At 46.2% G+C, this 25104-nt stretch overlaps 2 protein-coding genes across 5 annotated transcripts in view; one reads left to right on the top strand and one right to left on the bottom strand.

Annotated features, from left to right (window-relative positions):
- Window positions 1-25104, bottom strand: part of LOC144799799 (mast cell protease 1A-like) — a 328485-nt gene that overhangs the window by 196728 nt on the left and 106653 nt on the right. The gene's annotated exons all lie outside the window — the stretch shown is intronic.
- NCLN (nicalin) overlaps window positions 22186-25104 on the top strand; it is a 42457-nt gene continuing 39538 nt past the window's right edge. For 2 of the 4 annotated variants that reach the window (XM_078670002.1, XM_078670001.1), the window contains exon 1: window positions 22186-22540. In XM_078670002.1, coding sequence (XP_078526128.1) covers window positions 22360-22540 — 181 coding nt within the window. In that variant the 5' untranslated portion in view covers window positions 22186-22359. The remainder of the gene's footprint in view (window positions 22541-25104) is intronic. The other 2 variants (XM_078670003.1, XM_078670004.1) reach the window with 2 other exon arrangements.

Below are 25104 nucleotides of genomic sequence, written 5' to 3'. Positions count from 1 at the left end.
ACAATATACTTACCTAAGATAAGGCCTTGTCTTTCAGAGACATGATCGAGCTACAGGTTCCTTACCTTTAAGTTTGCCCAGGAGTCAGACTGGATCTAGAAGATTTTTTGTGCACAATACCATGCACGCCGGTAGGTGGCGTTGAACGGCCCTGCGTCCGTCGTTGGCATCGTTCACGCCAGAAGTGACATTGCAGTACCTATGTAGGCACCACCTCGGCACGTCAATATCAGTTTATTTTCATGACTTTCCACCCCAGAGGTGCAGCACCATGAAGAACACTGACATCTGGTGAGTAAAACTAGGGCCCTGAAAGAGGTCATCCCTGTCCCTAGAAATTCATTCACAGAGGTGGTAGGATGGGTGGATCGGTAAGGAATCTACGGCTAGATATATTCTCTACCAGATAAGGCGTTATCGAAGGTAAGCAACTTGTTCATCTGATAGAGACTTCTAGCCACGGATTTCATATCTTTAAATAGATACCCAAGCAGTACCATCCCCGGAGGTGGGTCTGCAGACCAGTTTCACACAAGGAAGAACTACAGGACCAAAATGCCCACCCCTACTGACCTGTGTGTCCAGGCAGTAGTGCTTTGTGAACGTGTGCAAGGAGTTCCAACTTGCTGCCTGGCAGATGTCAAGGAACGGAACACCACATGCTACGGCAGTGGTCGCTGCTTTAGCTCTGGTGGAATGAGCTAGCAAAACTTCAAGAAGTTGCTTTATTGCCAATGTATAGCAGATTTTGATGTAGAGCACGACCCAGCCAGAGATGGTTCGTTTCTGCACTGCCCGATCTTTCTTTGCACCAGCATACCCTACGAAGAGTTGGTCATCCCACCTGGAACTCTCGTTTGCGGTAAAGGAAGAACGACAATGCTCTTTTTGGGTCCAGATGGTGGAGTCACTACTCTTCTTTGCAGGGATTTGGAGGAACGAAAAACGTAGGCAAAGCTAAAGATTGGCCAACATGAAAAGGGGTGTCCATTTTGGTAGAAAGGAGGCCCCTGTGCGAGGCACCAGTTCATCAAGATAGACTGAGAAGTAAGTCAGCTTTGATGATACGATCAAAACAGGGGTTAACTCCTCTAATAAGACAATATTCATCACAACAAGAAACCCCTGGGTCTACATCAAACAGAACATACAAGGTCTGGTGGAGTGTCCCTTTTAAAGGACGGATTCCCTCACCCACTGAAAGGTGGGGTGCTTCCTCATGCACCGTGAAACCTAGTCATGGTGCGGACTACAACCATTCTCTCCGAGACGTAGGAGCTCAGGGATGTTTTAAAAAGAGGTATACTAAGTAAGTATTAAGTTCCTTAGACAAGCTAGGTGTGATGAGGGGAGCAGAGCAAAATAAAATGAAAATGTGATATTTAAAAGTAGCTCCAGGGTACCCAAAAACGCTATTATTGCGTCGCTGGGCCAGGAATAAAAAACAAGCTAGAGCAGGAGGAAATTCAATCAGCTTCAGGATGAAAATCAATGGTAGGTCGACATGTTTCAGCCTATTACCCTCAACGGAGGTGTAGCGACCTTCTTCAGGACCTGTTATTAAAATTTCTGCATAGTTATTGGCTCATATATGAAAAACACAGGGTTATACAGAACCAGTGGTCTTTGTGGCAATCCACATAATTGAGGACCCACTGGCAGTTTAATTGAAAAAAAAAGTATTTATAATGTCTTCATTAAGTCCACCAATTCAATAAACAAAACAAACAGAACTAGGATAAGTAGTAGTATGTCCTTTCCTGAGCCTACTGAGAGGTCCGGATATTTATCAGAGTTTCACCTGACTAGTGATAACTTTAACGTGAATATAATGCACCCACCCTGTAGATGAGGCATCCTCATAGTGATATTTTAACCATCAAAAAACCCAAAAACTTTCTTTGAAAAGAAAGTGTAGGCTTAACTGCTAACGTCGAGCATAATGCCTCAACTTTTACCTTGGCATGGTGCTCAAGGAATCATCGTGTCCTACATAGTAGTGGGAGGACAGAGACAAAAACAGAAATTGTAGAAGATGACGACTCAAGACATTTCAAAATCCTTTGCAGTATTCTGTGACCCATATATATATATATCCCACATTGTAGTCCCCAGGGATTTCACTACATGCTTATCGCCCGTCTAAGGGAGACGGGTAGATGTTCACAAAAAATATAGAGGTGGCCTATTTTTTAAGGAAAGAGGAAGCGGGAAGCTTGGGGGAGGGGGGTTGTGTATAGGAGTGGAGTTTTGGTTATGCTATGCTGTCCCCAAAGTGAAGACATCTTATTAAAAAACTGTTTCTAAATAGTATTTTATCGCTTGGAGAAATGAAAACAGAAGTGTGGTCCTCCTTCTTCTAAACATGAGAAGAAGGAAGGTTGTGCTGGTGCAAAGCCAAGGAAAGTTAGTATGAATGTATTGGCACTTACTGTATATTAAAACAAGGGTTTATCCGCCTTCATATGCCAAGCTGGCTGTGTGAACTCATATAAAAGCAATACCCAAATCATGGAGACTGCTCATTGCTATTACTCAATCCAAAATAAAAAAAGGGAAGGAAACATGTAGAATTACTTAGCCGTATCGGGACTGAAGTGACCCGATGTCATGGTACCACTGCATAGTTACGCCTACAACTCGCTGGCCATTATCAAAGTAATTTCAGGAATGTAAAAATGTGCAAGCCTCATTACAGAAAAACAATTACATTAGGATGGGGTCCTTGGGCTCGTTTAACGACCCGCCAGATACATGCCCTACTGATACTTAACAACTAACAATAGTATCTGGGAGTCTAGTGGGCCAATCTATAATCTACTTTGAAAACAGCCAAAAAACCATATTGTGTGGTGATTGGAGTGAAGTGACTATGTGTCTTGTTGTGCACTAATTCTCCTTTTTTGGAAAAAAGTGCCCATCAGTTACCGCCTGTGTCCGCCCTACATCATCTGGGCTCTCCTTACCCAGGAGAATATATGGTGTTACTACCTGTTGGATAATGGTAGTGTACCTTTTGAAAGTTTCAAAAGTATGTTGTGGGGACTGTCAAAATATTGTTAAGCAGGTAACTCGATTACAGTGCCAAAATCGGTAGCACTGGTGCTCTTACCTTGTCTGTGCAAGAAGTTTGCAGTTCACCACGGCACAGGAAAGGCATAACCCTAAGTGAGCAGCCAAGGTCCCTTTTTGAGGGAAAATCATTGGTTGGACGCGAGCCGGCGTCTAGAACGTGTCCAACAGCAGTGTGGGTATGGTTGACTAGCATGCAGTTCAAGCCTGATGGGAGTTGTAGTGAAAAGACTTTAGGATTGTTTGTGACTCAAATCGAGGGTTTTTAAAGGTTAAGCAAATTAAACATTTTTTTACCACAGACTTAGATGATAAGGCCTGCAGCTCAGCTCACTTACACTATGGGCAGATGTAATAACCACAAAGGAGGCCGTTTCAGAGTCAGAAGCCTGAGGGGACAGTTATGAAGACTCGAAAGAAGCACACATTAGAAAAGTCCAAACCAATTTAAGATCCCACTGAGACATAATGAATGGTGAAAGAGAGAAGAGATGGGTAAGACTGTTAAGAAACCTATGTACAATAGGGAACTTGAATAATGAGGACTGATCAGGAAACTTTAAGAAGGCAGAAAGAGCAGACTGATAACCCTTAAGAGTGCCCAGAGAAAAGCCCATCTGGGCAAGAGAAAGAGTGAAGAGTAAGACCTCAGAAAGGGGGCATGAAGAGAGCTAATACTTTTATCTGCACACCATACCACAATTTTTTTCCAATGGCAGGCATATTCCATGTTAGTGGAGGGACGCCTGGCTGCCAAGATGAAGTTATAAACTTCGTGTGGAAGGTCACAGCTGTCAATTGTCAATGCTCAATCTCCATGCAATAAGGCAGAGAGTGGACAGGTTTGGGTAGAAAACCGTCCCCTGCTGCTATGATAGAAGATCTTCCTGAATGGGCAACCTGATTGGAGGATCGATGGCCATGCGCAGTAGCTCAGGATACCAAAGTCTCTGTGCTCCGTCTGGAGCCACAAGACTGAATTTTGGCCTGGTTGTTCCTTATTTACTTGAGAACTCTGGACAGGAGTGGTGTGGGTGGAAAGGCGTACCAGGAGGCCTGAGCTCCACTCAAGATAAAAAGCATCTCCGAGTGAGAGCTGCCTTTGAAACTCCAGGGCGTAAAATTGCTGACATTACGTGTTCTCGGCGGAAATGAACAGATCTAACTAAGCCTCTCCCCACTGCTGATAGAGACCTTGCAGCACCTTCGGGTGGAGATGCCACTCATGATTCGCTAGGAATTGACGGCTGGGTTTGTCCGCCCTGTCGTTCAGAGAGCCCACCAGGTGTTAAACCAATAGGGATATGCCCTGCTGTTCCAGCCATGTCCAGAGGCACATGGCCTCCTGACAAAGAGTGCATGACCCTAACCCAGCCTGTTTGTTGTAGTACCACATGGCGGTGGTGTTGTCTGTGAACACCTGCACTAGCCTTCCCTTGATGGAGGGCAGGAAGGCTTTCAATGCCAGTCAGAGCGCCCTGAGCATCAGCATGTTGATGTGGAGTCCGGATTACACCGTTGACCAGAGTCCTCTAATCTCCACCTTTCCCAGATGGGCGCCCCATCCCAGGAGTGACGCATCTGTCACTACTGTGAGATCTGGTTGGGGAAAGGAAAGGGGTCTGCCTCTGATCCAATCACAGTCTGTTAGCCACCACTGCAGACTTTTTGTAAATCTCTCGGAGACCTGGACCATGTCGAAGAGATGCCCCTGATTCTGCGCCCACTGGAACTTCAAGTCCCACTGCAAAGCCCACATATGCCAATGGGCGTGAGTTACCAACAGGATGCAGTAGGCCATGAGTCCCAGCACCTCAGAGTCAGTCTCACTGAAATCCAGGATAGAGGCTAAAACATCAGTATCATAGCCTGAATATCCTGGACTCACCACTATGAAGACAGGCCCAAAACGACACTGTGTCCAGAACAGCTAAGAAGAAAGGGAGCGTCTGAGAGGGAGTCAGGTGCGACTTCGGCATATTGATAGTGAACCCCAGCGAATGCAGTTGGTCCGCCATAGTCTGGAGGTGGGAGAGGACAGCCTTGAGGGGGGGTGGGGCTGCATTCAGCAACCAGTTGTCGAGATAGGAAATGACTGGCACCCCTGATCTCCGCACATAAGCTGCAACCACTGCCATCACCTTGGTGAACACCCAAGGGGTGCTTGTAAGGCCAATGGGGAGCATGGTAAATTGAAAATGCTTTTGGCTTTCCCAAAAAATGCAGATATGGTTGATGGGCAGGCAGGATAGGAATATGAAAATAGGCATCCTCCAAGTCCTACGCTATCATCCAGTCTTCTGGGTCCAGGACCTGAGCATTTTGAATTCCTCCTTCTTGAGCAAGAGATTGAGGGCTCAAGGATCTAGAATAGCATGACGACCTTTATCCTTTTTGGGAACCAGAACGTAGCAGGAATAAAAGCACAGTCTACTTCTGGCATTGGAACCCTCTCTATGGCTCATTTAGCAAAGAAAGCCATGACCTTCTCGCGGAGAAGGGACAGATGATTCTCCGTCAGCCAGTCGTGAGATGGTGGCATGGAGGGACGGAAGTCTCAAAGAGGAAGGAGTAGCCCCTTCAGGCAACCTACAAAACCCACCTGTACGATCTTATGGACTGCCATTGGGGCAGATGATGGCAAATATCACTGCCAACTGGATGACTGCCTTGTATCCGAAAAGATGGGTGCCATCAAAGGGAGGATTGGACATCTCCTGAAAAAACAGTCACCCTAAACCAGGCGTAGTGCCTCAAGGCCACCATCATGGAAACCGCTCTGCCCAGTGAGTGGGTCGTGTTAAGTCTGCAGCAAAAGGTGCACTTTTCTGCATCCCTCCCATCAGCAACCGCCTGGGAGATTATGGCCTGTGCCTCCTCCAGGACCTGTGGCAGCACTTGTTCAACCATGCCCCACAGCGTCTGGGAGTAGGGGCCCAAATGGCATCTGGTGTTCACCGACTGCAATGCCAGGCAGGCGGGAGAAAACATCTCCTTCCCAAAGGAGTCCAGCCTTTTGGATTCCCTATCCGGAGGAGCAGAAGGGAATGCGCCCTGGGATGTTGAGGCTTGGACCACCAAGTTCTCAGGAGTAGGGTGTTAAGGTAAGGAAATTTGGGTGCCCATGTGTATGTGATGGTGGCGGGCAATCATTCTGTTCCCAGGAGCCCCCATATAGGGTTCGGACCATGTCCCTAAGAGGACATCAGTGAGAGAGTCATTGAAAGGGGGTAGGGTTTGGATGTGGAGATTCCAGGTTGCAACACTTCTGTCAAGATTTTAGTTTTGACTGCCACCAAGGGCAGATGAAGGTCAAGGACCTCAGCTACCCTACGCACCACCACTGCATATGAGGCTCCCTTCTCTGTAGCCACAGTAAGGGGAGAAACCATACCAGTATCTGGAGAAGAATCAAGTCCACTTGCTTCTCCCACTTCCTCACATCAGTCAATAAATGGGTCTTCCTCATAGGGATGGTATTCTGAAGGGGCTAGCGACCTCTCCCAGTCTTTCCCGAGGCCTAGCCAAGGGAATTGGGCTCAGGCTCCGATATAGGCGTCAAGGCTCCTGTCGGCAATGCCCGTAAGGCTCCCTGTCAGAGTCAGGGATGACAATGGGGATGGCGCTGCCGGTGGACGCTGGCGGCGCCGGGAGCATCGGCACTGGCGCCAGGGAAGGTCCAGATAGTATGACCCCCGTTGGGCCAGGGACAGATCCTTTGGGACCCACTGGAACCGGGACCAGAGCAGCAGGCACAGAGCCAGATGGGGCCCCCTTTAACCCCTCTGGGACTCAAAGGTGCGATGCAGGGGTTGGGCAGCCCAAAGATGAGGCGCTTGGCCCAAATTCCTTGAGTTTGGTGGGGGTCACACCGGCTCATGGAAAATCAAGGAGCACAGTATCGGCCCAGGTGCAGATTCCAAGGAACAAGGACTTGGATGCAGATGCTCCTTCATTACGTCGGTAGAGGAGAAGGCAAAGAGTGCTTTGACTTGCCTTGACTTACCGGAATGTTTTCAGGCTTGGAGTGGGACAATAATGACTTCAGGCTACATGACCGGTCCAAGGACCTTCCCCTCGACATGCGCAGAGTTGCAGGCCCAGGCCGCAAGCAGCTTTAGGGACCGCTCCCTCAAAGCCTTCGGGTGCATGGCCCGCCATCCGAACATGACTCTGGGTCGTGGTCGCGTTCCAAACACCACAGACGACTTGCGGATGCGACACCGATATTGGCTGGTGACAGGGTCCGCAGGACTTAAAATCTTTCTGGATGACATTCCTACACACCAGGAGGTAAACCTAAAAAAATTCTCAACAATATGGTGAAAAAAATCTAGTAAAAAAATTACTCTCTTATAGCTCTTATCTTAGATCAGCACTGGCTGGTGCGTAAAGCAAGGAACTGACGTCAGCGCGCAAAGGTGGTGCCTATAGAATATAATAATAATAAATGAAATGTATAAAGCACATGGCAACTTCAACTGAGGTATCCCGACGCTTGTGTAGCAGATTCATAGTGAGAGGGCATAAGAAGAGGAGCTATGCCAGGTTAAATAACCAGGTTTTTAGAGCTCTCCTGAAGGCCGGTTCTGGCTCGGCCATGCGGAGTTGGAGAGGCATAGTGTTCCAGAGCTTTGCAGCTCTAACCGCGAATGTATATACTGCAATGTCACTTCCAGTGCAGCTGTTTCAGATCATTTCCCAATCAAGAGCTGGATGTTATATAACATTTGAGATGGCTCTTGTTAGCCAGCATGGACAGTGTAACTGTATGTCATCATCTCTCCTTGGCCGGGATACAGGTTATGGGAACTGGCCCATACAGCATTTTTGGTCCAAGTCCAATGCTCTCTGCGGCATGGGGTGGATGCCCGCAATCCTGGCCCAATCTGCAAATGAAAGATACCATTGTCAGACCATTTTAGCTTTCTATTCTTTCTCTTGGTTTTCACGTCAACAATAAGTAATGGCTTCTTTAGACATGCTGGGCATCCAATGTAGATATTTAACTTCTTCTTCACGGTGGAGGTCTCAGCAACAGAGTAGGATACATTGGGCCCAATTTCTCAAGGTTTCTTGATTCAAACTTTGTAAAGTTCTACTGTTTTCCATTGTTTGAAACACGTTACTATAGGATGGACAGATTGGACCATTCCTTCCTAGCTTGAGGAGGTTTAAAGTTCACACCTTTACTCTTCTACGCTCAGTCGGCACTGCTGACATATCTGATTTCAATGTTGTCTTCCAGTAGAGACAGCCAAAGCGCTTGATCTTCAGGTTGACTAGTGGAGTACTTGTATCAAACAGAACTCTGAGTGAATTTGTAAGAAAGACTCTAGGGACTTTCTCTTTTAATGCTCTGAAGGCCCTCAAGGAGCTCAATGACCAAGTGGGCTAAAAGATTGGTATGGTTACATTTATTTCTTGTGCAGGCCTTACGGTGTGGCCTGAGATGTCCATTCAAATAACATATGTTGAACACAATTGTGTTTCACCTTCATAGTGCCTAGCCACTGCAGAGAGGTGCACAGGGTGGCGAGACAAGAGCATCTGGGCAATTTTCAGGATTACTGTCCATGAAACATAAGGACATTAGTCTCAAAGTCAGGCAACAGTTTTCCATTTTGGTACAACATGGTGTACCACATTCATGAGCGTGGGTGTGGAGAGACAATGTTTTACAAACTAAGTCACAGATGTTGAGACTCTTCCATCCTTCTTATGTCTGGTGCTCAGTTATCATTTCTGCAGCTATTGTCACTCTAAATGTTCCCATCTAGTACACAAGTTTAGTCAGGCTCTGAAAATACCCAATATGAAAAGAAGGGCTCAGGAGGACAACATGCTTCTCTGACTGCACAGGGCATACCTGTGTCTCTTCCACTGTACGTAGAGCTGAAGTTGGTTCAGGTGTGCCTGTCTGTGTCTTGACCACAGTACTCATACACAGGGGTGAACAAGCTTCAGATGAATCCTTAGGTATCTGAACTTCTAGGCACAAGTAGGGAGAACCTGAAAATGTTTTTCAAGGTACAGGAAGCTCTGTACCCTGGTGCGGAGAAGCCTCAAATGTGCCCTTAGGGATAGAATGTTCAGTACACATGTGAGTGGTTGTCGCATGCGAGTCCCGTGGTATATGGAGCACTGTGTTAGGTGTGCTCGAGGTTGTTATAGGCAGGTGCAGTTTGTGAAGTTTTTGAATATTGGGCTACTTGTAGTTCTCTCAATTTCTGCTTTGTCCCATGACTGCACACTCCTGTAGTTTGTTTGTCTCACAAGTGTTAGATAGCAGAAGTGACTTGCAAGCCTTTTGAATGTTAGCACATGCCCTTTTCTTGTCTTTTTTTACTCGTTAGTACTCTCAAAAAGGATCATCACAGATGCCTGTGTGCACATTGTACAACAGTGACTAGTTCTCCCTTCTGAGACCCTCAATCTAAATTACACATGTGTATAAAATGAAATACTACTGAAAGTCCCGATTTTCACACAAGAGCCCAACTCGTGTGGATCTCACTAACGTCTGACTATTTTTTTGTAGTTTTTGTGAAAATCACCTGAAGTTAGCAAGAAAGAAAAAAAATAACATCTTTAACTTGCACACCCTTACAGTATACACAAACTGGACCTGGTCCATGTGTACCTGCAGCTGCACTGGGTTTTTGCAGATATGGGTTGTCTATTGTATGGATGCGGGTGAATGTTTTAGGATGTGGGTTATTTTCCTGACATCTCACGGAGGTGTCAGTGCTAGGAACTCTTTCTCTTTATGGGAAAATTGAGCAAGGCAGCAATTGCGCCACATTAAACAAGGACAGTAGGACATGACTCACAGTGTGTTTAAAAAAGAACTACAGCTGTTGTTAGCTTTCCTTCCAAAACCACTTCAAAATAACATCTGGATCAGCATGCAGCCCATAAACCCCACTCGACTGAAAATAAACCTAGAGGAGAGCTATGGAGATCCCGCTCCACTCTCAGAAAGATGGGTATGACTGGGAGCATTCAGATGCCAAACACACTGCATTGGAATGGTAGGAAGAAACTGAGGGTCACGTGGCTACTGAAGAAGTTCATGAACCTTTTAAAGGGGCCATCGAGTGAATGATGCCACAAGAGATGTCAACATCCAAGCAGACATCATCAAACAAAAGATTGATTATTGTTAGTGACTGTGAACGATGCAGGACTGGATTTCTTTTCTCTACATTGGATGGCCCCTTTAAAAACCAGTCGCATTCAACGCCTTGGCTGTAAATATGATGAGCAGATCAGGGCTTAGAGGGGTGATTGACTGCTACTCAATGGCTCTTAAGGACATGAATGTATTTGGCAAGTGTAATGATAATGATTGTGACAGAATGATGCGGTAAGTATAGTTGGCTTTGGAAAGGCTCAGGATCAGTCAGGGGTACCAACGGACAGAGCGGGGCCTCCATCCCTGAGCAGTTGCCAGGAGAGGCGAGGCTTACTCCCAAGAGATATTGGGAAAGAATCCCTTTTTCTTGAACACACATCCTACACATCAGAATTCTGCGTATGGTAGGATGTATGGTATCATTTAGTTGTGTTAAAACTTATTTGCACATTGACATATTTCTTTTTGCAGTAGTGTGGTCCCGGTCCTGACGAAAGCCAGGTAGGTTACTACTTCCTACGAGGGCTGAAACATGTAGACCTATTACAACTTCTAGACGACAGTTATTATTTCAAAACTGTCTACACTCTGCTTTTAGACTTTGACACCATGATATCTTCCCAATAAAATATATATCTTATATCATGGTAGCCAATTTTATATTGCACTTTTGATTATTTTCACACGTTTTTTCAACACTGCAAACTTCATCCCACACCACAGAAAAACACATATTCTTTGGTATGATCCATCACTGGTGGTTCCTTTGGGTTAGAGCAACACACGATACCATCAGGTGTGCGGCCCTAAATTAGGACCATCTTTTCAGTAATCCCAGATGATGAAGCTCTGCCATTGGGTGGGCTGATGGGATTAATTTCTTCTCCTTTGCGAACACATTCTGGGTATTCACTGAGCTTACTGTGGTTTTTTGCCCATGTCGATCTCCGGACCAGTGACATTTGTTTTTGTGTAGTTATATTGTGAATGGGGCTATAGTGCTCTCTGGTCTTTAAATATTCTCCCCTCAGACCCTCTACCACTTGTATATTGTATATGGACAGAGATATGCCTGCATCATGGTGTGTGTGTGCTGTGGAAGATGTGGTTATTTTGGGCAGCTGCTGCTGTGCTGTGGTACGCAGGCCTGTGTTTGGACAAGGAGCTCTGTGGTAGACAGGGGTGTGTGGAAACGCGACCCATTCTTTTTTTAATCAATGCTGAGTGCCCCCGGGCGGCCGGCCAATATCACAGTACCTCTTGTTACACAAGACAGGACGCATGTCCCCATCGTTGGTAAAACATACAGTAATTCTGAGAAATGTTCAGTGAAATGTTACACGTTCACAGCAGCTTTCCTCATATGTTGTTAGAAATAACGAATTTCATCATAGCAGTTCAGTGCTGTCGTCATTTTCACAAGTGTATGGAGAAGGCTCCATGAGTAACACAACCCAAGTTACAAATCCAGCCACATTGCTACTTTATGCACACATTCATTTGTATGCCTACCAGTCTTACACTCTGGGAATATTTGAAAGACAATTATCATATCTAATAAAATTGTGTCATCACCTAAAGGGAATTCCAATAAGATGGTGTCTTACTTGACAGCCCCTTTACACATTTCACAACGTATTATTTTAATTTAAAGATCTTTCTTTCATGGTGGATCAGGGGTATGGAATTTAATCAAATATCAACTTATCCATGGGACAGGTTGCTTCATAAAACATATTGTCCTGTAAAAAATCTTGTCCCTTTTCTGCCATGTAATGCTGTGACAGATTATGGCAGCAATCTCGTTATAAAAGAGCTCTGATATAGCATCTCTGATTATGCCAGGACTCATATTATAGTAGGGATTAAATACTAGCCATTCCCATATGTTGCAACTTTTACATTTCCGCAGATCTAAATACCGGAGCTGAAGGTAGTGGTAAGCAATCGTTCCAGGGTTGTAATGCCCTTTTGAGTCTGTGCAAACCTACTAACTTGCATGTTTTAAGGGTTTTCACCAACTCTTTTCTAATATTTTCCCATACTGAGAAGGGTTGGACCTTTACTCCTGACAATGCCAGATGCAAAACTTCTTCAGGGTTGAGCAAAAAGTGGAGGACAAGTGAACTTTTAAACACTAAGATTTTTGCATGAGCAAATCTACACATGCATATTTGATCATGCTAAAATGCAGTTCACAAAATATTTTCTACGAGTACTATTTCTAGGCGTACTTCTGTAAATTCTTCTGAATTCACTAAAGTTGTCTATCTGCTCTTAATGAAAAGACATATACCATGGGTGCACTTTTGAGAATTTCTTTAATAACTGTGCCCCTAATTAAGTTTGGTGTTAACCATGACCTTTTGTGTTTACTAAAATGTTGTCTCTCTTGGTCTATCGGCTGGCTTCACTGTGAGTGAAAGCATTCTGCTCTTTCACAAGGAACATATCTGCACACAGAGTAGTTTTGTTCAGTGCCAGAAACTACTGTCGCAATATGTGCTTTTTGAGACCAAAAACAATGTTTGCTTTTGCCAATGCTTGTTATAATTATGGGGACCCGGCAGCTCCCACACCAATAAGGTTTTACAAGAACCATGCCAAAACAAGTCGCACATTGACAATTCCAAAAGGCTGACCACCAATTTCAGACCTGTTGGCTTTGCAAATGCTTGTTTATTTTTGTTTCTCATAATCTTATTGGAACTAGTTACACTGATTTTTCCATTTTGAATATCTTTGGGAAATACTAGCAAACATGAAGAAATTTTACCAAATGATGCTGCTCAGAAATAGTACCTAATATTTTACAGTAGTTTAGCTACTTGCATTTTGTTGTGAACATTTTATTTTGAAAGCAAAGACTCATCAATCTTGCTTTTGAGTTTTTGCAAATATTTGCATCTAATCAGAAAGCATTCTGGGTGCATTATACATAGCCTCATATTGTTAAACTTTGAAAATATGTGTATACATTTTTATACTGGAACCACAGTCAGTGGTGCAGTACGATCTTTCAACATTTACCTAGAGCGCTCACCCTAATATTAAAGGCTTTGCATTAATGAACAATAAATACAAGTCTTAACAGCTTTAAAACATGGACACAAATATTACCTTAACTGCGGATAATGCCCTTTTCCTTATCCATGTGTTACTGTCAACTGGCAGCCAAAGGGGTTGTTCTGTAGGGGGTCAGGCTTACTTGTCCCAAGGACAAAATACACATTAAAACTTGCTGCTAAAGGGGTTGTTCTGTAGGGGGTCAGGCTTACTTGTCCCAAGGACAAAATACACATTAAAACTTGCTGCCCTTGACCTCAAACAATATGTCCTGGGCGTCGGGCTATAGGAATTCCACATCCCTGTGGATTTTTGCACACATGCCACAAAATGCTACGTTTCACACCTCAAATGTGCAGGTGTTTGCAGAAGCTGCTAAAGGAAATTAACACTCTATACTTAATCTGCATGAAGACTTTTTTATTTTCTCTAAAAGAGAGATAGCTCAATGAAAAAACCAATATATTGACCAATGGACAAACCGGTAGCGTAATTGCCAACATTAAAAAAAAATAATCCCAGAATACTTTGCAGTACAGGGCTGCTGCAGATAGAAAGTTCTTGTTTGCATACCTGTGTGTGATAAAGAGGAACCGTTTCTGTAACAATAGTACCAATCAATGTGCTTTCACAAATTCTATTCCACTAGATGTTGGTGTGCCCTCTTACCCATGCTTGCCCTGCAATTTCGATCAAAAAGCGGGCAGCTCTGGAAGAAAATGCCCACTTCACCAGACGCAGGATCGGCACGGCCCTAATGGGAAAAGATTCACTCTTAGGGCGGGGTTAATTAACTGTCGCTCTTTGGTGAAACATTCCCTTGATATAGCCCAGACGTTAATAGATAATGAATGGGATCTCCTCTTCCTTACAGAAACCTGGTTAGGGGAGGAATCAAACCCAGCTATAAGTCTGGCAATTACCCCTGGTTACAACATATTGTGTGCCAACAGGCATAGTCACAACCATGGGGGAGGTGTAGCCATAGTCCATAGGTCTCAATGGACTGTTTCTTCTTTTCCCCATGTCTGAATAGAACTTATTGAAGCCCTTCCTTTTTGTATTAAATTGGCACCTAAAATTACGTATTCGGGCTTACTGATATATCGCCCTCCGAAGTCCAAAGCCTCTTTTTTACCTACACTTCTGGACTTTGTACTTCAAGCCAGCTCTCGCTATGCTAACTTCACCCTGTTAGGTGATTTTAACCTCCACGTGGCGGATGTCTCTGATCCCACCTGTTATAATTTTCTCTCGACCCTGTCGGTTGGTGGATTAACGCAACTAGTCTCTCACCCTACCCACAAGGCAGGACATACACTCGACCTTATGTGCTCTAACATAGGGGATATGTCTATTGATGAGCCTTACCCAGTGATCTGGTCCGATCACTTTTTTATCCCGTTCTCGTTCTCTCTATCTCATCAAGATAGACCTAGATTACAAGCCAAGGAGACTGGTCGTAATTGGAGCAAGATCTCCCCAGATAGCTTAGCCAAACAGCTCTCAACCACTTCCCCCATTGAAGCTTTAGATCTGGACTCCCGTTTGACCAATTTTAATAATTGGATCTCTTCTGCTATCAATACTATCGCCCCCATAAGGCCTATTAAAACATTTCGATCCGCCCCCTGGTACTCTGACGAACTTCGCAAGTGTAAGTCAGCTTGCAAACTATTGGAGAGACGCTGGAAACACTCGTATTCCCCAGACAGCAGAATGAAATATAAAACTGCCCTTAAAGATTATAGGAAAAAGATCATCAGTCATAAAAGAATGCACCTGGAGGAGAAAATCAACCTGGCACAAGGCTCTACTAGGGAAATTTTTAATGCAGTTAGAACCTTTACAGATCCAATAGCCCTCAAAAACCAACTCCCGGCATCACAGTCTTTATGTACTCGCCTTTCAGATTATTTTGAGGAAAAAATGTCCTCCATTTATGATTCTTTTCCCTGTAGTAGTAGTCCAGACAAGACTGAAAAAACAAGGAATCACCAGATACTTACTACGATCTTCTCAGAGTTTGAGGAGATTACTTGTGATCACTCGTTGGCAGAGCTCTTAAAATGTAGATCTGGCTCCCCGTTAGACCCCTGGCCGGCTAAACAGTACAAAGCACTGGCTCCCCTCCTCAACCCCATACTGAATAGCATATGGAATGATTCCCTTAGGACAGGCACATTTCCAGACTCATGGAAACATGCCCAATTAGTCCCTATCCTTAAACAAGCATTGGAAATGCAATAGGTCTCGCATTAGGAAAGTTTGAGCTATTGGTATTGTAAATGACACTTTTTTTTATTTATGTGTAGGTTTTGAAAGTAGCAAAATTAATAGCTTTGTCAGTTACAATGTCAATAGTTTTAACTTTTGCAAATGTGACACCTATAGCATTTGTAATGCAATGTGTGTTGTATTTACGTGACTTAGATGTATTGATATTACAAATAACAATGGCTTTTAATTTTGTAAATAATTAATACTTAAATAAAAGTTATTGTAATTTATAATGGCAATAGCTTAAACGTTTGTAAATAACTTTTGTGAAGATTATGTTCAGTGTATTTTATTGTGACGACAATCCAAGAACATTGCATTTGCACCTACACACACAGAGCCACACACATGTAGATGTGGTGGTGGTGGATCTGGGGGATATGGTGGTGGTGGATGTGGTGGTGGATGTGGTGGTGGTGGTGGATGTGGTGGTGGTGGTGGATGTGGTGGTGGATGTGGTGGTGGTGGATGTGGTGGTGATGGCGGTGGATGTGGGGGTGGATGTGGTGGTGGATGTGGGGGTGGTGGTGGATGTGGTGGTGGTGTTGGTGGTGGTGATGGTGGAGGTGGTGGTGGTGGAGGTGGTGGTGGTGGAGGTGGTGGTGGTGGAGGTGGTGGTGGAGGTGGTGGTGGTGGTGGTGGAGGTGGATGTGGTGGATGTGGTGGTTGTGGATGTGGTGAAAGTGGTGGTGGAAGTGGTGGTGGAAGTGATGGTGGTGGGTGTGGTGGATGCGGTGGTGGATGCGGTGGTGGATGTGGTGGTGCTGGATGCGGTGGTGGTGGATGTGGTGGTGGTGGATGTGGTGGTGGTGGATGCGGTGGTGGTGGATGAGGTGGTGGTGGATGCGGTGATGGATGTGGTGGTGGTGGTGGATGTGGTGGTGGTGGATGTGGTGGTGGTGGTGGATGTGGTGGTGGTGGATGTGGTGGTGGTGGTGGTGGTGGATGCGGTGGAAGTGTTGGATGTGGTGGTGGATGCCATGGTGGATGTGAAGGTGATGGATGTGATGGTGGATGTGATGGTGGATGTGGTGGTGATGGTGATGGTGGATGTGGTGGTGTTGTGGTGGATGTGGTGGTGGTGGATGTGGTGGTTGTGGATGTGGTGGTTGTGGTGGATGCGTTGGTGGATGAGGTGGTGGATGAGGTGGTGGATGAGGTGGTGGATGAGGTGGTGGATGCGGTGGTGGATGAGGTGGTGGATGCGGTGGTGGTGGATGTGGTGGTGGTGGTGGATGTGGTGGTGGTGGATGTGGTGGTGGTGGATGTGGTGTTGGATGCGGTGGTGGTGGTGGATGTGGTGGTGGTGGATGCGATGGTGAAGTGGTGGTGGATGTGGTGGTGGTGGATGTGGTGGTGGTGGATGTGGTGGATGCGGCGGTGGTGGTGGATGCGGTGTGTTGGTAGTGGTGGATGGGGTGGTGGTTGTAGTGGATGTGGTGGTGGGTGTGGTGGTGGTGGTGGGTGTGGTGGTGGTGGTGGTGGATGCGAAAACAGCGAAAAGTTACTAACACCCTTCTTCAATGACTGAGTCAACCTTCCACTTTTGATGTATTAGCTTGTAGGTGATTTAAAGGTAAAACAAACCCTTGAAACATAGCTAGGAAGGAGTAGATGCTCCCACAGTATATGCAATGCAATGGTTTTGGATAATGTACACAGATGAAGAGATCGTGAAGTGTTGGGGGTGGGGGAGAAGTTTTTGGGCTTAGCCCTACTGACCGGAGGAACTGAATATCCGGAGGATGCAACTGACTGTTTAACTATAAGCGTTTTATGCTAATGCTGTCCATGGTTTGTGATAAACCAAATAAATCTTGTAATAATAAAAATAAAAATAATACTATAATATAATGTACAAATAAAAACAGTAGCTATAAGAAAAACGTGCACGTTCTAGTGAGTTGCTGTCCTGTTTCCTGTGCTGCAGATCACCATCGTACACCCTGAACTCGAACGCAGAGCATCTAGCAAAGGGTAACGCAGGTCGGCGAAGTTCCTCGTTCAGCAAAGTGCGCGAAAATTGCCGTACAATTCCATTTGCAAACATGTTTACCACCGCATTATATGTATTATATATTTCACGAATGCGTGCAAATAGGTTCTCCCTTTGGTACAACGAGCACCAGGTGTATGCATACGTTTATAAACAGTAGACGCATGACTACATCAACAGCTCCCTGAGTTACAGATTAATATTTTGAAATGTAAAGCCAGGCGTACAGAGCCGTAGGGGGCGAGACCTGTTGATATATAAAACTATTGGTACAATCATCACAACAACGGCACCCTGACGGGTAGAAAGGGTGTAGCTGGGTAGAACGAGATGCCCATCTAAGCGCTAGGCCCCGCACCCCCTCGCTCCCCGTCTACCAGCGGGTCCACGTGCCCCACATTTCAAAGGTGAAAGCCGGGCCCGGAAAAAAACCACGTTGTGTGATAGATAGCGCCGAGACAGTAACAAGTGGGATGGAATAGCTCTCGGCATTGCTGGGTGGGCGGGGGAGCAGGAGTCTGTGGTGTGAGAGACAAATGTTGGTGTGTGAGGCTGCCTTTCAAGTCGGGTGGGGGAGAAGGTAGTCTAAATGCGACAAATGGTAGTCTGGTGCGAGGCGGGGGAGGGGGAGCAGGGTAGCAAGCGGGAGTGGGAGAAATAAGTAGGGTCGGGGAGTTTGTTCGCATATTTGCAAAGGAAACTGCAATAATATATTTTCAGTAGTTTAATGTGTCACTTTGAAAACTGAAATTTAAAATATGCTGTACGACACAGATACATTTCTTATTGATTGTATGAAACTCCAGCTGTGCAATAAATAAACCCTTTCCTAAAAATGTCTCCGTGTTGCTACCTTGCGTGTCAAAGCCATTTAAAGATCAACTAATTATTATCGTGAGGTGCGGAGGATGTGTCGTTCTTTCACCACACCCATTTCATTTTAAATAAAAGTAGTTTAAAACAAAACACAGAGGAGCTCGACCAGAGAGAGAGAGATGCCGAGACATTTCGAATGCATACAATCGAAAGGTGTCAGTTAATGGAGGGAACATACTGAGCAAACATAAGATCTTGAAGAATGAATATACAGACGACCTCTGCCTCCTGCACCCAGCACTGTAGCTAGGAAAGCTCCTGTATCCCCGACTGCACAGCTATTAAGATAGGTGGCTGCGTGTATGTGTTAAAGCTCCTCCTCCCAGAAGCACACTTTCGGGCTTGGGACAAATTGCTTGCAATTTGCATTTTATCTGTTGAAACAGCAGGGTCAAATAGCCGCAATTGAAAACAGAAGGGCAAATACAAATATTGGTTCCTAAACAGAACCACAAAGCGCGTTTACACGGTCTTTTGAGTTCATGCGAGTGATTTGGGCAAGAGCGAGGAAAAACAAGCATTGGCCGCGGGGCCGGGAGCGATGACGAATTTTGGATGGGGGGAGGGGGGAGTATTGCCAAGCACTTGAGAGCTAATAGAGATTTTATTACAAAGCCAAACAAAACTGTACCGCAAGTCACAAAAAGAACAAGCTTTCACTTTGTAAATAAAACACCCCACCCAAATGGAGATCAGGACTTCAAGGGAACATACAATACCAGGGCTTTGGGGAGAGGAACATTTTCTTGCGTAGTGCTGTGCATTTTTGCCGCTTGGGCTCTCCGTGTCCTATAGAAAGTACAGGATCGCTCGAAAATAATAAAGCACGCTGTCAAGGTTGAACAGCAATTGTTGAAACATCTGAATGCGCTTCCTAGGTGGGTATACACACATACACAACTTGCAACCAGTCAATTCAGCATCTAAACAGAGAAAGCACCAAGTATAGATTGCGGGTGCACATTGTCTGTTACCAGAATGCAGCCGAACGTTATTAAGAAACCGCAAAACCCTGCGATGAGGACGAGTACTCCTTACGACGAAGGAAGTCGGCAAAGCAATTCACCGGCCACGGTGAGTGACACACGCCTTCCTCTTGACATACACTGAGAGTGCAGACGGTGTATTATGAACGCGTTAAAAGCGGATATGGAACACAAGAATAAACAGAAGGGAAAATAATGTGATGGGGACCGAAAATAATGACCATAACCCTGCGATGAGGACAAGTACCCTTTACGACGAAGGAAGTCGGCAAAGCAATTCACCGGCCACAGTGTGTGACATGTGCCTTCATCCCGACATACACTGAGAGTGCAAGCGCTCGTGTATAGAGTAGCGGATGGTGTATGAATGCGATAAAAGCGGATATGGAAGAACGCTACATTAAACAAGACGGAGGGAGAGAAGGGGAGGGGGGAGGAGAAATGCGACACGGCGGGCAGGGGAGGGGGCGGAGCGGGGAGAGGGTGTTAAAGCAGCCGGCTGAGGGAACTGATGTGCACGAGCTTTTAAGCTCAATGCGCATGCGCATTGAGCTTGAATTTCACGGGCACTGCAAGGAATCGCCACGATTCCTTGCAAGTTGGTTAAAGACTGTTTAAGCCCCAATAGTCTTGCAAGCTCGATGCGCATGCGCATCGACAGGCGAGACCTAAAAAGCTAACACTGACCCAGAAGAACCAGCTAACTACAGACCGATTTCCCTGCTGCCCGCCCCAGCCAAGGTCCTTGAAAAGCTGGTTCACCAGCAACTAGCTGGCTTTTTCGAAACCCATGGCCTTTTTCCACCATTCACAACATGGATTTAGACCGGGCCACAGCACCGAGTCTGCCTTAATCGAGATGGCGGATTCCGTGCGATGGAAGCTGGACGGGGGTTCAAGAGTGGTGTTGGTGCTGCTCGATTTGTCGGCAGCATTCGACACCATCTCTCACCCCGTCCTGCTCGACCGTCTTCGGTCCAAAGGTATCCAGGGTAAGGCCCTTGATTGGCTTTCGTCCTTCCTGTCTAATCGAACACAGGCGGTATTTACCCCTCCGTTCACCTCAGCCAGTCGACCTCTAAAGTGGGGGGTGCCTCAGGGCTCCTCCCTGAGCCCCCTCCTGTTTAATGTCTACTTTTCTCCGTTGGCTGAGCTTATCGCCCAATCAGGACTTAAGGCAACTTCATATGCCGATGATATTCAGCTTTTATTTTCCTATGATACTCCCTCTTCCACTACTTTTGACCCCTTGAAAGATTGTCTCCGCAAAGTTGCGCATTAGATGGATAACAATTTCCTCCGTTTGAATGCAGGAAAAACTGAGGTTCTCTTTTTTCACCAATCCTCCCCCTTGGACTCTAATCTTTGGTGGCCACTAGACCTGAGTGTGGCTCCCTCCCCCAAGGAATCAGTCAAAAATCTTGGGGTGAGATGGGATCCGAACTTATCTTTTAACAATCAAATCCAGACGGTAGCTGCTCCGTTTTTCAAAACTCAGGATGCTTAAAAAATGTATTAATTTTCTTCCTAGTAACACCAGGAAGACCATCGTTCAAGCTTTAATTACATCCCATCTGGATTACGCCAATGGTCTGTACCTTGGACTTGCTTCTGGCCTCTGCCATCGGCTTCAGACAGTCCAGAATGCAGCCGTTCGGCTGGTCTGTGGCATCTCTCTTCGTGAGCATATCTCGCCACACCGACGGAGATTGCATTGGCTACCAATCCAAAAAAGAGCAGAATTCAAAGCCCTTATCCTAGCTCACCGTGCAATCAAAGGAAAAGGCTCTGCGTACCTTGCCTCTTGTCTTCGCCCATACAAATATGCGAGACATCTTCGATCTAATTCCAAAAGTCTACTGTCAACCCCTAGATTTAAAAAAGTACGGTCTGGGGGAAAAACCTTTCAAGTATGCGCTTCCACCCTTTGGAACAATCTCCCTATTTCCACCCGGATGATTCAGGAGGAGCTACCCTTTCGTAAAGCAGTAAAAACTTTCCTCTTCTGTTAAAATCTACCTCGTTCTATCTGAGTAATCGTACAGAAGCGCCGGGACACCCCGTTGGGGTAGCTGTGCGCTATATAAAACACACAAAATAAAAAATAAATAAGTACCCGGAACAGTCTCCAACTTGTCAGGACTGTCCCTGCAAAAACGAAACAGGTGGCAGCTATGCGGTAGAAAGACCAATGGGTAGCCCAATCGAAAGGCTAATGGATAGACCAATGGCTAGACCAACTGAAAGACCAATGGAAAGATCGACTGATAGGCGAGTACACCGACCAATGGATGGGCAAATTGACTGCCCAATGGAAAGACCAATGAATAGGCTGTGGTAATGCCAATCGCTAGACCTCAGAAAAATCAATGGATAGACCAATGGAAAGAGTAATGGATAAACCAATTGCAAGATCAATAGGCAGATCAATGGATAAGCGAATTGAAAGACTAATGGATAAACCATAGATAAACCAATAGGTAGATCGATAGGTAGAGCAATGGATAGACCAATGGAAAGATTCACGGGTAAAGTAATAAACAGACAAATGGAAAGATTATTCGCATAATTTCTATGTATTTCACCCACCCGTCATACATGAGCTAAATAAGGAAAGAAAAAAAATAACAATTGATTCTTCTACTTCGTCCAAGGTATACACGTATCAGCAGCAGCAGCATGGCGGCAGCGCGCGGCCTCTCGTGTAGCCGGGTCAGCGCTCTAGTTTAGTCCCTCCTGTCGCCTGAAGGGTACGGCGGCGCGCGGCCGCCAGTAGGACCCCGCTCGGGGTGCCCAGTGTGCGCCTGTAGGCCCCCGCGCGGCGTGCCCCGAGTGTGCCTGAAGGACCCCGCTCCCTCCCAGCTGTCAGCCGTGCCCGCTCTCTCAGCCCCGCCGCCGCCTCGCCCTCTCTCGCCCCCGGACCCTCTCTCCGCGCCGCCGCCGCCATGCTGGAGGAGGCGGGCGCCGTGCTGGAGCAGCTGCTGCGGGCCGCCTGCCCGGCGCTGGGCTTCGTGCTCTTCCTGCCGGCCGTGCTGCTGCTCGTGTCCCCGCTGCCCGTCTGCGAGGCGGCGCACGAGTTCACCGTCTACCGCATGCAGCAGTACGAGCTGCAGGGCCAGGGCTACGGTGAGCACGGGGGGCGCGGGGACGGCGGAGGGGCCGCTCCGGGGGAGGCAGGGGCTCAGGGGGAGGCTCCAGCCCAGCATGGCCCCTATGAATTCTGGGACTTGTAGTTTTATTTTTGCCATTATAGAGCAGGATTACAAGTCCCAGAATTCAAAGAAAGCCTGGAGTGGAGCGGCACGCCGCCAGGGACCTGGGAAGCATGGTGTGGCTGGCTGGGCCTCTCTGGGGAGCAGTGGTTTCTGAAGGTCGAGGTCTGGGGGCTGCAAGGGCAAAGGGTTAAGAGGGGGAGCGGGGTCACGATGCTGCTGGAAAGCACAGGGTGAGGACAGGGCAGAGTCCCAGGGGACACGGGCTGGGGTCTGTGACGAGGCACAGAGGGAGCCAGAGATGGGAGAGGCACAAGGCGCCCATAATGTATTTTAACAAGGACGGTTCCCCTCCTTCTTGGGACAAGACGCCCGTCCGAGATGGTTCATTCTGACAGCCGACATCTCCCGGCTGGAGGGGGTGCCCTGTGCTGGGGAGCGGAGGGAGGGACGGGCAGCTACACAATGAACGTGCATCTGGCCAGGGTGCCTGCTGACTGGAAGAAATGCACATGGCTGCTCCTGGTTAGTGTGCAAACGCATGGGCTTTAATTGATGGTCACTTGAAGCAAGTGACTACAAGGAATTATTCACAGGTACCGTAGGGGTAACAGCTGAGCCTCGGTGTGCCTGTTTTTTAGCATACCTATACAAATGTGTGCACAATGTACCTTGTGCATATTAATAGAATGTATAGTTTGAAAAGCACTTTTGTTTTTACCGTTAATCTAAATCTTTTTGGACATTTCCTGGTAGCCAACAAAATAGTTAACAACATACTCTGACCAACCCCCATGCTCACTGACCCCGCACTCATTGCACCGAGGATCATAGCTTCCTTCCCATACTCTGGTTTTTAAATGCACTTTGACCGCTGGCGGGAGCAAGGCTTGGCAGTATCCGGTCCCAACGCGCAGTTTTTAGGGCTAAGGGTTGACCACACACCCTGCTCTCTCGTTGGTTATATAGTTTGAGTCGTGTAGCGGCAGAACAGGTGTTGAGAACCGGTGGGGCTGGAGGTTTTACGACCTATTACAGATGGACTTTAATCTGGGGGGAGGATAGCACTGTAGTATACAGACGTACACCAGGTACTGTGGGTCTATGGGAGAGGGTAGAAGATTACCACGATACGGCAAACCGTAGCGGGAGACAGTAGCTTTTCCTATTGCACCTCAAGTTCTCCAACTCGCTTCCTTTTTCGCTAAGGACAGAAACTGCCTGTGGGTTTAAATGCTTACCCTTCACCTAGGCGTTTCAAGTGTAGAAAACCTCTTTTCAACCTATCAGCTAGCGCCACGAAACCTCAGGGTGCGCATGTGCTTTAGAAATTGATTTAACATAAGGCTCCTCCTAAATGGTCAGATGCGCATAACAGTAAACAAATATAATTCATTTCAAACATTGCAGAGTCGCACAGCGCAAATAGTGGAGTTTTAGAAGCACAGTGCTCGGTAATGCATGATACCGAACATGTACCTGCCAAGCGACCTATCAAACGCAACAGGCTAAACCAGTCTTTTACTCCTAATTGCAACTATTCTGTAAATTTGTCGTGTGTGCTGCGTGGAAGTACTTCCTTGTCTGAATGATACCACCACATTACAGAGAGATTACAAAATTAGAGCAGTAGAAATACAAGTGAACGTATTAACTTTATATTTAAAAAAAAAAAAGACACACTTCTAAATAATTTCCCCGGTAATATCAAAACAAGACGAAGGACGTGAATTTCACAATCGTGACCCTACCTTGAATGTGATTGAGTTGAAAGAAAGAGCATCCTAGTAACCTAATTGGTGTCAGGGGGGTATCGGAAAACCAGAACGCATCAATAGCTAGTTTTCTAACACCTCACTGTTGTAGGAAAGTGTGTATCTTGAAAATGCACATTAATATTCATCACTAGTGTAAAGGTCAGATTGTTTGCTGTTGACACAACTGAGTGCCAGAAGGGTTCGAGTAGAGCAGGGATATTGCTTTGGTCTTGGTAGCACCCGGACTGGTACACTGCTTAAAGCCCCCAGTGAGCAGAGAAGTCTGTGTTAGTGGCCAGGGCTCATAAGTGTGCTACTGTATCTCGGTGCCCAGCTTCAAAGCGAGATTCAGCATTTCATTCGCATTCTGCAGGTTGCTAAGAGTGAGGGAAACCCTTTCTCCGGTCAGTCCTTGAGAGAAGGAAATATAAGACTTCTAAAGAGACTGCTGTTCACCTGGCACTCTTGTTATCCAAATGCAGGGAGTAGTCAAGACTACACCAGAGACGATTTGAAGGCATTTTGTGTTGCTTTTCTCTATGGCGGAAAGATATATAATCTGTCTATTAGGGCTAATGCTGAATGAGGACTGACACCTGCACAGAATAAAAAGCAAATATGTTATATGAGGGCATTTGGAAACAAGTCCATTGCAGCTTTGCCCTAATCTAAGTTCCGATTTAGTTTCATGGTTAGAAATGGCACTGTAGAAGATCCCTTA

This window comes from Lissotriton helveticus, chromosome 12 (genome assembly GCF_964261635.1).
Source record: "Lissotriton helveticus chromosome 12, aLisHel1.1, whole genome shotgun sequence".
NCBI classification, from domain to species: domain Eukaryota; kingdom Metazoa; phylum Chordata; class Amphibia; order Caudata; family Salamandridae; genus Lissotriton; species Lissotriton helveticus.
Note: the sequence above shows the minus strand (reverse complement) of the source record. Positions and strands in the feature narration are given on the sequence as shown.